Source organism: Paramormyrops kingsleyae, chromosome 10 (assembly GCF_048594095.1).
Source record: "Paramormyrops kingsleyae isolate MSU_618 chromosome 10, PKINGS_0.4, whole genome shotgun sequence".
In the NCBI taxonomy this organism is placed as follows: Eukaryota; Metazoa; Chordata; class Actinopteri; order Osteoglossiformes; family Mormyridae; genus Paramormyrops; species Paramormyrops kingsleyae.
Window position 1 is genome coordinate 10,707,303 of NC_132806.1, and position 14,393 is coordinate 10,721,695.

At 46.5% G+C, this 14,393-nt stretch overlaps 1 protein-coding gene across 4 annotated transcripts; it reads left to right on the top strand.

The window, feature by feature from the left end:
* Positions 1 to 2,625: 2,625 nt before the first annotated feature.
* On the top strand, positions 2,626 to 9,597 carry cstf2 (cleavage stimulation factor, 3' pre-RNA, subunit 2). Of its 4 annotated transcripts, XM_023797849.1 has the most exons (14): positions 2,626 to 2,768; positions 4,138 to 4,216; positions 4,377 to 4,546; positions 5,402 to 5,538; positions 5,710 to 5,829; positions 6,172 to 6,282; positions 6,565 to 6,667; positions 6,758 to 6,820; positions 7,378 to 7,437; positions 7,805 to 7,952; positions 8,291 to 8,421; positions 8,745 to 8,899; positions 9,015 to 9,098; positions 9,380 to 9,597. In XM_023797849.1, exons 1-14 carry the CDS (start codon positions 2,690 to 2,692, stop codon positions 9,500 to 9,502), a joined length of 1,563 nt encoding a protein of 520 aa, XP_023653617.1. In that variant the 5' UTR covers positions 2,626 to 2,689; the 3' UTR covers positions 9,503 to 9,597. The 4 variants fall into 4 exon arrangements, with proteins under 4 accessions (XP_023653617.1, XP_023653616.1, XP_023653618.1 ...); XM_023797848.1 differs by having other exon boundaries at positions 6,565 to 6,820; XM_023797850.1 differs by lacking the exon at positions 7,378 to 7,437.
* The last annotated feature ends 4,796 nt before the right edge of the window (positions 9,598 to 14,393 follow it).

Here is a 14,393-nt window from a genome sequence, read left to right on the forward strand (position 1 = left end):
GGCGCTTACACCAAACACGGCACAGCATTCTTACGAAACATGCTTTGCCCTTTAAATTGTTCATACAAATCTTCGTGTAAAATGTCTAGGCTTAGCGTTTTATTCTCAGGTAACTAAATAGCAAACCCTATTTCCAACTACCATATTATTATGTCGTCAGAACTTTTCGATAATAGCAGCATCGCGTATTCTATTATACAAGAATCGTCTTACGAATGCAAAATTACGTTTTCTTGCGCCCCCCAGCGTTTCAGTATTCAAAAAATTGGAAGAGGCTTATAAAAACTGCGTTTGCGTCAATAAATTACATTTAACAAACGCATAGCATGAATAATAATAATAATAGTAGTAATAATAATAATAATAATAATAATTATTATTATTATTATGATTGTTGTTGTTGTTATTGTTATTATTCTTTAATTTAGTCCCAGTCAAAACATACTTGGTAGATTTTCATGATACAAGGTAGTTTTAATGATTCCCATGATGTCGCCATAATCGTCCACATTATAAACATGTCCATGCCCGGTGGGATGAGCGCACTTAGGTATGCAAGTTGCAGGCACCTAACCAGACTCAAGGTGACGTATATATGTAGGTGGATTTTTAAAAGAGGCTCCTATGAAGTCGTACGTAAAGTGTCTTTGTGACACATTACAGTGAGAATGGTTTATTAACAATGACTGAATACTTTTGTTCTAATTTTGCTTGAAGTACATGAAATATTGGGGGGGAAAAAGTCAAACAAAAAATCAGATGGAAATAGTTTTGTCCAAATATCATAAACCATCTATGCTATTGAGAAATCATTTATCTTAGTATCTGTTCTGTACTGAACAGATCGATAAAATAATATAGTGGAAAAAATGACAACAACAACAATAATAATAATAATAATAACAGTAGCTCCACAGGTGGTGTTTTCTGCCAGGTAAGGATGGGTGTGTACTGCATCCTTTCGCTCTCTCTCTCTGTCATTTGTGTGCTGTCCATCATGGTTTGCACGCATGAGATTGCTTCCATAATCCAAAGAAATGCCATTCGAATCAAATCACTTTTTATTGTCACATCACTAGAAAGAGTGAACTAGTGAGTGAGCTTTCTGGATGGCTCACACTTGGGTGTGCGTGTCTGCCTGTCTCACATTCGCCTTTGCTTCCAGGAAAGGCTGAGGATCACTACTTCTTTGAGAAGCATTTGCTCAAAATGAAATGATGAATGGTATGAAATTCATCCAGGACTCTATTCATTATTGTCAATCTGTAAGACAGCACAACTACAGTGTGTTACCAACTCCCCGAGCAGTGCAAACATAACCAAGAGACAAGGCATGTAATATGTGAACAATATTTACGAAATCAAGAGCTATATGACTAATCTTGTTTGCATATCAAAGATGCTGGTTAATGAATAAGGTCATTCTGAGCCAATACCGTCACTGTTGCATTTAGACGTTAACATTGCCCAAAGACAGATGTTCCTCTTTTTTGTTTGACTAAACATATTGCTAAATTGGTTTCACTTCCAGATTCCACGTGTCTCTTGCAGCAAAGTCATCTCTGCTGAGCATGTATCTCCTTAACTTCTTTTGTTTTACATCCTTTCCCCTTTTCTCTCCTCCAGCTCCTTAGCAGCTGCTTAAGCTGCCTCCCACCATCCTGCTGAAACCATCATTGTCTCCTAAAGATATACCAGGATGGTCCTGAGTTGCTCAGAATAATTATGCGTAACATGACTCTTCTGTCTATCAAAAACCTTGAAGAATTTTTGTAAAATATGGTGTTCTTTTGCTTATATTGAACATTAACATATTAATAGGCCAGTGTATTCCCATGTCATTTAATATGTGCTCTAGGTCACATGGTTTATAGATTTCAGGTCACTTGGTACATAGACTAGACTAGGAACATAGACGTAAAAAGTCATGGAGCCCTGTTGTTATATCATTAAGTACTCATAGTTGACATATTGAATGCAGGTGAAATGGACAGGGGTAAAGATCTAATGAATTTGGCAAGGGCCAAATCATTATGGCCAGGCAATAGGGACGGAGAGCCTCCGAAACAGCAAGGCTTCTGGATTTCCCAGTGCTGCCTTACTGTCTAATATATCCCAGACCTTGACAAGCACTGTATTTATGAGATAGTCAACAGTATTTGTATCATGGGCGGGTCTTCAGAATGTTTTGGCTTATCAGTGTACATTATCTGTGTTTCCTCCTGGGAATGGGCTTTTGAATGAAGAAAAAAAAAACAGTTACAGTAGTGGCCAGAAGTGTGGCCTCATACCTTCAGGGCTGTGGGATTGATTTACACCCCCGGCTCTGTGTGTGTATGTAGTTTACATGTCCTCTGTGTTTTTGCACAGGTTTCCTATCACAGTTCAAAAAACATGCATGTAGGTGAGTCTGTGTCTCCAAATTGCCCTTAGCATGCTGCGTGTGAGTGTGTCCTTTGCTTAGTGCCCAGTGCTCTAGGGTCACCGTGACCCTATACTGGAAAAGAAAATGTAGGAGATAAGTGGATAATAATCATCATCATCATCATCATCATCATCATCCAGTATAACCGATAGGAAGATGGATGGAGAATATCAGTATTTTACTACAACTCCCATGAGCACCTCGCGAGCCCCGGTCGCAATCATAACGGCAGAGGAAGCGCTCGCGCACCGTGAAGAGAGGAACATGGCGAATTCGGCGGCTTCTGTTGTTTCGGCTGCAGGCAGAGACCCTGCGGTTGATCGGTCTCTACGCTCCGTTTTCGGTATGGCTGAATGTCGGTTAACCTGTTGTATCCTACAGATTCACATTTTCGGGTTTCTTTTATTCGATCAATGGGAATAAAGTCAGAAATTGACCGGTCCCGGGATAGTGAGCAAGCCCTCCGGTACAATGGCCCGCTAAAAACAGTAAGGATGGGCAAAATGACTTGTTTTGGGACACAGTTCGTTTGATTCACTTAACGTAAAAGATTCTTTCGGTTTCGTTCATCAACTCGTTCTGTAGCACTTCCTGTTTGCATAAAATACATCTGAAACCGTTGTGTTCCGACATGATAAAAAGCCTGTAATTTAGGCAAAACAGTGCTAAGGAGTAAGTTAAGTGCCATTAATAAGCCATGTGGAAAAAACAATATTTGTTATTGAATTATAGTCTATGTCTTGGCAGCACTGTGTATTAGTTACGCGTGTATTTTTAAAACACAAATCTAACAGCTCATGACATAGTCAGCTAACGAGAGCAAACGTTCACCAGTCTTGGTTAAAATCTGTTTAATGTCGTGAAAATGTTGCATCTTTAAAATGCAGTTGCAGCATACGGGTAGTCATTGTACATGTAGGCCATTTTAAATCGAGACAAGTCTACACACATATGTACATGTATGTGACAGTTTTATTAAATGCAGTCTGTAGGGTTTGCAAACTAGCTCAACACTTTTGATATAGCTAATTTTGGGTTTTTAACAATCCACATAATATGGATTTGCCATAAGATTTCTTGCGTGAGAGGCTGAAAGTGTATCACACCAGATGAGTGAGTTGGCAACCTTGTAGGTTACTTACCACACCAGTAGATGGTATATTTTAGGCACAACCAAGGTACAGGTCTCTCGTGCGAGAACGTGAGGCAGAATGAGAGACTTTATTATTTTTTTCTACTCACCCACCGACTCGTTCAGCATGAGAGACTTGAAGGACTGACCAAGTTGGTGAGTGTGTGGGTGAATGAGAGAGTAGCCGTATATATTCAGTCCCAGGTTTAGTTTCCAGCCAGTCGTATGTTCGCTAACAGCACGCCCTTACATGCCTCATTGGCTCTCACTGGCCATAGTCGAGGAGGGAAGCAGCAAACCCATCATATTTCCGAGGACAAGCAGAAGAAGGAAAAGAGCAAATCTGTACAGGGAAGTGAACATGAGTGTAGTTCCTGTAAGCGACTCGTTCCCCGTGAACATCACACCTTTAAAAGCAGAGTTCTGTTACCAGGAGAAGGAGCTCCGCTGGTGTTTTGCTCTGCTGGATGTTTATTGGTGTATCTGTAGGTAGCTGTTTCTAATGCTAGCTTTAAAAGTCTCTGTAAGAGACCCGAAAATCCTGCTGTCTGACGTGTTGATCGTCTGTGTGTCTTTTTAGTGGGAAACATTCCGTACGAAGCCACAGAGGAGCAACTAAAGGATATCTTCTCTGAGGTCGGACTCGTCGTCAGCTTCAGGTATGGAGATCAGGCTGATTTAGATTTAGTGGCTTTTAAAATAATGAAAAACTCATCAGCGGAGGATGGTCCGGCCCTCTACAGAAACGGCACGACCCACCTATAGGGTCGCCATCACTCTGCATTGGGTTCGCTCCCACTCACATTTTATCCCCTGCAGGCTGGTGTACGATCGTGAAACAGGCAAACCGAAGGGTTATGGCTTCTGCGAGTACCAGGACCAGGAGACGGCGCTTAGCGCCATGCGGAACCTGAACGGCCGGGAGTTTAGCGGCAGAGCCCTGCGTGTGGACAACGCCGCCAGCGAGAAGAACAAGGAGGAGCTCAAGAGTGAGTTGCGGAGCTCATGCAGACGTGTGTGGTGGTCCTGTCACCATAATGTGACGCCACTAACACACGGGTGCTGTGCTCTGAATGTTAATATAGTATCTTAATAGGTGTAAGGGGTAGTGTGTGGCTCTGCGGGTTAGGACCCTGTATCCATGAACAGAAGGTCGCTGGTTCGAATCTCGTGTCTGGCCGCGCCGTTGGTCCCTTGATGCCCAGTAGCTCTGGGGAGTTGGATGCTGGCAGACTCTGCTTTTCATGCGTCAAACACACACATTGAAATGTTTTTAAAAATTCATAATGAGTACGGGATTAAGTAAGCAGCTGAAAACTTGCCGCTTCCATACAGAGTGGGAGGAAGACTTTAAATGAGTGTGTTTGATCTGCCAAATGAGCATCGCTGTTCCGAAAAAAAGGAAAGGTGGAGAGGCCGTACGACTTTTTGGGAGGTTGGTAGATCGCAGTGAGCTGATCACCATAAAAGTAGATTGCGAGTTAGAAATCTGGGCACCCGTGTCTTAAGTAATTTATTTTAATTCCCAGGTTTAGCTACTGGTTGCTGGTTCAAATTTTGTAATCAGCAGAGTGATTTCACCTTTGGGCCCTGAGCAAGGTCGTTAAACGTCAATTGCATCTGGGACTCTCAGACTCTGCATTCTCAAATGTATGCTGCTGTTGATAAAGTGTAAATACAGGGAAGATCTATGCTGCGATATAAGTGGCAGGCAGTGATCTTTCAGAAGTCCCTCACCCTTCGGCTCCCAGCTGTCCGTAATACAGCGTAAACCCTGTGTAACCACTTGTTACCTGAGATATCAAGAAGCAGGTCTGTCATGTGACTGTTAACTTTCGCGGCAGGCCTGGGCACGGGCGCGCCCGTCATCGAGTCCCCGTACGGAGACGGCTGCCAGCCAGAGGAGGCGCCAGAGTCCATCAGTCGTGCTGTGGCCAGTCTGCCCCCGGAGCAGATGTTCGAGCTCATGAAACAGATGAAAGTGAGTGAATCTGATCTGCGATCAGAGCTCTCTGACCATCACTTTCACAGGATCCTGGGAGGAGATAAAAAAAATGAAGCATTGTGTCTATAAAGGACTTGGCACTGGTGTGTGTGAGGTTTCCCAAACTGCAGTGGATGAATGAAGGGATAAATGTGCGGGTCTTTGCAGCTTTGTGTGCAGAACAGCCCCCAGGAGGCCAGGAACATGCTGCTGCAGAACCCCCAGCTGGCCTACGCCCTGCTCCAGGCTCAGGTGGTCATGAGGATCGTCGACCCCGAAATCGCCCTGGTGAGGACTGACCTGAGCACTACCTCTGTGTCAGTGCGTGTACGTGTGCGGGGTGGATTTCGGCTCGAGGGATTCCCAAAGCCCCAGTCGCCGCATGATACAGCCTGGCATGCACAACATGAAAGAACAGGATGCAAAAAATGCAATTTATGGGATGCATTTATTAATGAAAAGGGATTAAATAAACTTTTGTATTTAAAGAAATTTTAAGCCCAAGTGGCACTGGATGGAGGTGCGGTCGTCACACTGTCACATGTGCCCCGCCTTCTGTGTTCTGTTGCCAGGGATAGTCCGTTCTCGTTGTAATACCTGTTGCTGTGTCTCGTATCCCCTGCCTTGCAGAAAATGCTTCACCGGCAGACTCCAGTGCAGCCCCTGGTTCCCAGCAGCCAAGTCGGCGCAGGCCCCGGACAGCCCCTCCCCCAGCAGAATGTGCCACAACCACAGCCCATGGTGAGTCTGTGTCGTCCCCTGCGCTGGTTGACGCTCCCTGCCACACTCAGGGGTGGATCACGCGTTTGTAACAGCAGTGGGACCTTTGAGATCTCGCCTTTTCCTTATGTGACCCAGCACTGAGTTTCTCTTGTCTTGTGGCCCCGCCTTCCCTCCCTGCTGCCCCGCCTCTTCATTTTCGCACCCCACCTTCCCATTTTCGCACCCCGACATCCCTCCTCGCCTCCTCACCTCTCTATTTCCCCTCCTCGCTTCCCCTCCCTGTCTTGCTGCCACTCGTAGGTCGCCATGCACGTGAACGGAGCTCCGCAGATGATGCAGCCCTCCCAGATGGTTGGGGGTGTTCCAGGGCCCATGCCAGGACAAGGACCTATGGGTCCAGCAGGTGAGTGGAGCCCTTGCCTGCCGTGCCGCCCCGCCGCCCGGGGTCTGGAAGGCCCCCTCACGTCGTGCCGCCCTCTGTGCTCCTTTGCAGTTGGCATGCAGCCCCAGATGGGCCTGCCGCAGGGTGGCCCCGTGCCCATGGACAGGGGCCAAGGTACGTGTGCTGCTTTGCCGGCTCTCTTGGCATCTCTCTGTGAGGTCATGTCGCCGCCGAGGGGAAGTTGGGGGGGGGGGGGCATTTCAGCTCTCATCACTCTTTGCGACCAATTAAGCGGATACAAAACTAACTTATTGGCAGTTCTAACTGTTTGAACCCCTTTTCAAAATCGGTGTGTGGCTTGAGGTCCCTGCTCCTGCCTTTTTAAAATGCTGATTTGCCGGACTTGTGTTTTGTGTCTGCGTGCCAGTGTGTGGCTTTATACTTGGAGTTCACATGAGAACTGTACTTTCTCCCTCCCTTCTGTCCTTCAGTCCTTCCTTCCTCCCATAAGTGTTTTCCTCACTTCGTTGTGTGACATTATGCTTTGTCACCACCGGGGAGTGTCGTGAGCTGGGCTCTTGCTCTTAGAGTCCCTGAGCAGTCCCCTGCTTGGTATCCGGGGTGAGCGTAACCAAGTGTGAAGCCCTGCTTGGTGACGGCAGGCTGTGCTGCTCCGGGTTGCGCTGTGCCTGAGTTCTGTCTGCTGTTCTCTTTATTTCCCGCTGGCCCAGGGAGCCTTCAGCACTCTCCCGTGGGATCGTCAGCGCAGGCCGCTATCGAGCGGCCACAAGGTACCGCTAGTGTGCCGCGCTGAGCCGCGTCCGAACGCGGCACCCGAACCCGGCGCCCTGTGGCAGCTCTTCCGCTGCTGCACTGGATCTTTAATTAGCATTTTCTTTTGATCCTGGGGGAGAATAGGAGCTGGTTAGTTTATCGTGTGGCTGATTCTGGACTCGTTCGGTTTGTCCTGCATCCTTGCGGAGTTTGATCAGCTGTCAGAGCTGCAGACCAGCAGCAGTGTGTGTGTGTCTGGGGGGTGGGGGAGTTATTCCTTACTTGCATGGATTTCTGTGTTATGCCCCCCTACCTACCCACCTCTCCACCCCTTCCTTTTGGGACTCTCCTACCGCTGGTTCATGCTGCCCCCTTTCTCCACAGTGCCAATGGCAGACCCTCGTGCCCCCTTGCGGGGGGGAGTGCCCCCAGGCCCTGCCGTCGTGCCCCCCCGCGGCCTGCTCGGCGATGGCCCCAACGACCCCCGTGGTGGCACCTTGCTGTCGGTGACGGGCGAGGTGGTGGAGCCCAGGTGTGCCCGTGTGTCGGGGGGGCGGCAGACAGAATTCCTGACCTGTAAGATTAGTCGGGGATGAAGAGGATGAAGGTCCTGATTACCAACACCAATCATTTCAGCTCCAAAATACATGCAGCCAGTAAAAATGAGATGCAGTCCTTGAAAGTTTACCTTTGTGGGAGTGTAACCCCCACCACACCAATGTGTGAGGTGAAATGGGCAGCTGCAGCGGCTCTGTACTGTGTGCGGTTCTGTTTACAAACCTTCGGGGGGGGGCTGAATTTGTGCCTCTCTCCCTGTGCGTGTGTGTGCGTGTGCCTGTGCATGCGTGTGCCTGTGCGTGTCCACTGCAGTCGCAGCTTCATGGGGGGCCCTCCACACCCGGGCCCGCCCATGCACATGGGCCCACCCGAGATGCGAGGCCCGCACGACATGAGGGGGGGGCCGATGATGGAGCAGAGGGGGCCGCCCATGGAAGCCAGGGGTGAGTGCAGGGTGCCTGGTGGCTGTGGCGGGGGCCCCATCAGCCACAAGTGGGGGGTGGGTTCACATATGAACAAATGGTGTCAACATTTCATACAGGGGTATTCACTGCCACTTCTTTTTTAGAGCATGTTTGTTACGGTTGCTCATTATGTCTCCTGAAGCAGCATGTATGTAGTGGGTGTGTGTGCGTGTGTGTGTGTGTGCGTGTGCGTGTGTGTGTGCGTGTGTGCGTGTGTGTGTGTGTGTATGTGCGTGTGTGCGTGCGTGCGTGCGTGCGTGCGTGCGTGCCTGCGGTGACGCCGATGGCTCTCTGCCCCCCAGCTCCCATCCCTGGAGGGCGCGACCCCAGAGCTGTGGAGGCCCGTGGCTTAGATGGCAGGGGTCCCGTGTCAGCCCAGAGGGTTCCCATGGCAACTGGGATGCAGGGCCCAGTGCCACACGGCATGGGAGCCGGCGCACCTCCACCCACAAGACCGGTGAGACCGCCACCAACCGCCCCCCCCGCACCATTTTACCCCCCTACCCCTGACAATCATTTATCAGTTGCTCCCCTCTCTCTCACGTTCCCTCTCTTTCCATCTCTGTGGACAGGCACCTGGCCACACGGGGGTGCCCCAGGGTGGAGGGGGCTTCAGCCCGGGTCAGAGCCAGGTCACGTCCCAGGACCACGAGAAGGTGAGCTTTAGAGTGTTCGGTTTGCCTGATTACCAGTCTGCGACCCATATGAACAGCTGAATATTCTCTCTGCCCTTGGCTACACTGGTATTTGCTATGGTGTCTGTACATTCACACTCAGCACTGGACCTGTAAACACTGAACTGTACCCAGAATCGTTTCCTGGTGTGTCTCACTTCCTGATAACCTTCCCGTTACAGTTGGAGGAGGGTTAAAGTTAAGCACTGACACTTGGGATTTCTGGTCTCACCTCACCCCCCCCACCCCCCAACCCCATCCAGGCTGCACTGATCATGCAGGTACTGCAGCTAACCCCAGAACAGATCGCCATGCTGCCTCCGGAACAGAGGCAGAGCATCCTTATCCTGAAGGAACAGATCCAGAAGACAGCTGGAGCACCCTAATGCCACAGGGCGAGGGGAGGCAGCTACGGTCTTCTCTGATGGGCAAGAAAACGATCATCCTTTTAATAAATAAAATATGTTGCGTTGTATATTTAGCCCTGTGGCTGGCTTGTGTATTTTTCCTTTTAGACAAAGTGAAAGATGTATTCTGAGAAGCAGTTGTGTAAAGCCCAGAATCCGTGTGTCCAGTTAGAATGACATTCAGCACCAGCAGAGGTGGACATTTTAGGTCCAGAAAATAATAATCCAGACCAAGATATTGTTTAAACAACCATTTGAATGTAAAGTCAGTCACAGAGCACTCACCCTGTTGGCTGAAACAAAATCTTGGTCTGAATTAAAATTTTTTGGACCTGAAATGTCCATCTCTGAGCACCAGGATGCTGACTGATAGACAGTTGTATAGCCTTGCCTTTTATTTATTTTTTTTCACACACACACACACACACACACACACACACACACACACACACACACACACACACACAAAGCTGTTTGCCTATTGGCTGTATTTCCCCCTTATTTGGTGAATTCAGTGGAATTCCAGCCAGCAACTTGGTCAGACAACTCACAAGGATTATGTCAATAGTCGTAAAAGTTCAGGATGTCACCTGAGAGCAGTGTTAAAATTTAGATTATCAGTTGAGTCAAAGGATTTGCACGTGGTGGTGCTGTCTCTGCAGCTGCAATGTCCAAATCTGAGTTACTAACGTGGCAGCTAAGAAGTTCCAAAGTTCCTGATGGAAGCTCCTCGCTATGTTAGTGTGTCAGTTCCTATTCTTGGCACCTATGACTGTAGGATCATTTTACATGTGAGACTGCGGAGTATTGCAGGTGTGGTTAGTTCAGGAGATGTATCAATCACAGGCATCATGTAACTAGTGAAATGACCAAGGTGGCCAAGCACAGAACCCAGGTGGATTTCCTTAGGTAATGGCATAGCGAAACAGGCGTCCTTCAGTCTGTGTAATGTCTTTAAGGCAGACCAGAATTTAGCAGGAGGTGGTGCAAACAGTGAGGAGCCTACAGGCCTGAGAACTTTGAGAAGTTGCCCTGGTTGAAGCAGAACTTGGTCCTTTGAGGCTGAGAACTGTATGCGCTTTTGCTTCGGCATCTTGGCTGATACCAGAGGGCCACAGAAGAAGCAGCCCTGTGTGTGAGAGGAGCCGACTGGATACCAAAGTCACCAGACAGAGCATATTCCAGGTTTACACCTGCAGCAATTTGTGAAGACCGATATCTACAGGAAAATGAGGTGATGTGTTCTCTGCATTCAGGCACACCATTACTGACCACGACATCACCAATCTGTTTATAACGACTGGAGCTACCATCTGGCCATATGCAGAACAGCACTAATTTAGGACATTGATTCCAATGCTCAAACATCAAAATATTCCAAACAAAAGGTGAAACTATAGTTGGCCTATCTCATATGTTGCCTGGTACACATCAATGGATTTGACTCTGAATTTGTACCTGATGAACTTCAGTTCTGAAGCAAAGGAAGACACCGGGGTCCCACAGCCAATCAGCATGCTGACTTCATAGTCAAACACACCCTCGCTGGTTGTCCCAAATGGGGCATCCATGCCAATTGTATGGAGAGCACGTGGTAAATAATCTCCTGAAACAGGCACCTGGGATCTTATGGTTCACTGCATTTCTCTCATTAGAGCTGTGTTTCCAAATGCGAAATTTCTCAGGGACCCACAGTCAGTCCATGTTTTTGCTCCCTCCCAGCTCCCTGCCAAAGGAAGGGAGCAAAAACGTCAAAGGTGAGAAGGTGCTATGTGCCACAAGTGTACCAAAAAGTGAAGTGCTATAAGTAACGGAATCCCTACCCCACTTCTTAGATGTTCAGTCAAATGAAAAATACAATGAGGAGGTGGAAGCGACCAGACAGCCTCAATATAGGAGTGTCATATGACATCCATGGATGGGGTGATCATAAGAATGTGTCCCAGACTCATGACAATGGTGGTGAAAACCACAATATATATATACAGTGGTACCTCAGTTCTCAAACTCATTAGAACTCGAATTTCTTAAAAGTCGAACCAACCAGTTCGAAAAAAAATTACCTAGAGCTCGATCTGAATCTCAGAAGTCAAACCGTGAACGCCGACCAGTCTCAGCCTCGCATTAGCTGTGATAGCATCGTGCATGTTTACACTAGCTGAATACATATATTTAGACAGTAAAAATACATTTAGACAATATGTGACAGTGACAGTAATTATTATATAATAAAATGCATTTTAAAATAAAGATTTCTTATTAATTATTTAAATATTAATAATAAACCATTATTTCATTATAATAATATTGACGTGCCCAGCTGGGACGGAACGGAGACAAAGGCGCAGACGTCAGGGTATCGGGGAATACGGGGTTTAATTACAGGTAAGGCAGGCAAAATGCAGACGGACAATACAATGATGGGACTGTTGTAACAAACTGAAACGCGGACAAAATACAGAGGATTAATGACAACAACCAGAAACAGCTGATCACACGGGGATTCCACACGGGGTTAACGAGGGGGCGTGGCACACGGAAGCAGCGGACGATCGGGGTAGGACACATTTTTTTTTTAACTTTACACATTGTTTGGATACATTTATTTTCTTACTTTACAAATTACTGTTTTGATAAATGTGCTTAGATGTGTTTAGTACAGTATAGGCTCCTCTTGTTTTATCCGGTTCATTTTGTGCTTAAATGCTAAAAAAAAACATATTTAGGTGTAATTCTTTGGGGCCGGGAAAATTGGGACCAGTTAATTGGTTTTCCATTATTTCTTATGGGGAAAATTTGATCAGAACTTGAACTTTTTAGGATTCGATCAGAAGTTCTGAACGGATTAAATTCGAGTTCTGAGGTACCACTGTATATTGTTATTCACAACCATCCTACCTCCACCCTAATAGCCTTCTAATCTCACCAGAGAAATTGAAACGTAATTTTGATGACAATTAGGCTCTGGGTGACACAGGCCATAGTAACAGAAACATCCACAGACTCAGAAGCCTCCACCCGTGTATGTGAGACCTCCCAACCCCTCCATCAGATATATGATATCATGATATATAGGCTGGCATCACGGGATATTATTATCTGCTGAGCAGCAGACTGATAACCACCGCATTAGTAAAACAATTGAACTTTTGGGTGTCCACAAACGTGGCGGAACTCCCAGAGTGAACAGGATTCAAGTAGGTTTCACCAGGCCTGTTGCCCAGCTCTGAAAACTTGCTGCTCAGCAGGTTGTAGAGCTCCCTGCAGCTGTTGCAGAGATTAGTAATGGCGTGTAGCACTTTCTCAGTCGTCCACACAGTGCGTGGGTAACCAGCATTAAGGCATCAAATCCAGGAAGTGCGCTACCTATCAACATGTTATCTTTAGGCCACCATCTTGTGGAAGGCGAGATTTTTGTCCAGCTGATTCCTCAAGGATCGCCCATAGCACTGAAATATAAGCAGGGGTTATGGATAAAACTAAAGGTTTCATACAGCAAAACCAGATCTGATTGTTTGGTCCCACCTCCTCTGCAATCTGATTGGTTATCTCTCTGAACCAATAACTTTTAGTTCTGCCTTCAGAACATTTTTTTGTGTAAATAAAACTCCCATGAGAGACTGTAAAATCAGGCAGTATGCATGATACTATGAAGGATCCCAGGAGGAGAAAAGGCAGGTTACAGCATATGGTCTAGAGGTCCAGAAGGATGTCAGTGCAGATTGTAACCCCACAGACAGACAGCCTATGAACTCTCATGTGTAATGCACCTCTATTTCCTCCTCTATTCATTTTCTGCATTCATGTTTGACATACTGTACGCATTCACCATGGAGGGGCTGTAATCTGGAGCGATGCACATGATTTAAATATTATGTCAAAACAACTGCATGAAACATGATTCTGTTTATTAAATTTGGCTTTTTGATGCTATAAAGGTCGTAGATTAAATTTATACCCTGGAACCTTGTATCCTTTTTCCAGCTGCATACTTCCCCGACATCTAATCCCAGCCATCATAGGGCACAAGACAGGGGATTACCCTGGATGGCCGGCCAGTTCATCACAAGACACATAATCACTACAAGAAATTTAGAGCCGCAGATTCGCCGTGTTTTTGGTATGTGAAAGTACATTGCAGTTTTACTCTATACTTTCCGCCTCTTGATTTAAGTAACCTAATTTATGTTCCACTAATCACCACCCATGCAAACATGTATTTTATGGTGAACCTGGAGGTTTTTGTGAGCACATGAATTACGTTTTCTCTCCCTAATTGATGCTTTTTGCGTGTAATGTGCATGGTCTGTCTGCAGCTTGACATTTGTAGGTCAGGTTCAAAGACACTGACCAATAATAACAGCACCCAGTCCCAGGATGTGCCAAGTGTAAAAAGCGGGTCCCTCAATCATTAAACTTAAACTGGATAAACTGGAATATACTGGTGCCCATCCACACTATCCAAGTTAAGAAGTAAAAAAGTATCAAAAATGACCACAGAAACTGGTACTGAAGTGAGTATACAAATTCACATTTCCCCATATAAACAAATATGATTTGATTACACCATTCTTATAAGAACTAATTTGGTCATACTGTTTTCCTTTGTACTCCAATTTTCAGATAAACACACTAGGAAAATTCTGTATAAAACTCAGGATTCATATTAATGCTTTGAACACGACCTACTAGTATAACGCTGGGCAGACCGTGACTGATCGTCCAGTAAGTGATCTTTGGGGATTCTAAGGAAAATTCATGGTTGATGGTGATTTTTTTTTTTTTTTTTTACTAATTTTTTTCCTCAGACACACAACAAGAAGGGCTTCAGGCAACTCAGGTATTGGACTCCTGAAAAACTGACAAAAAG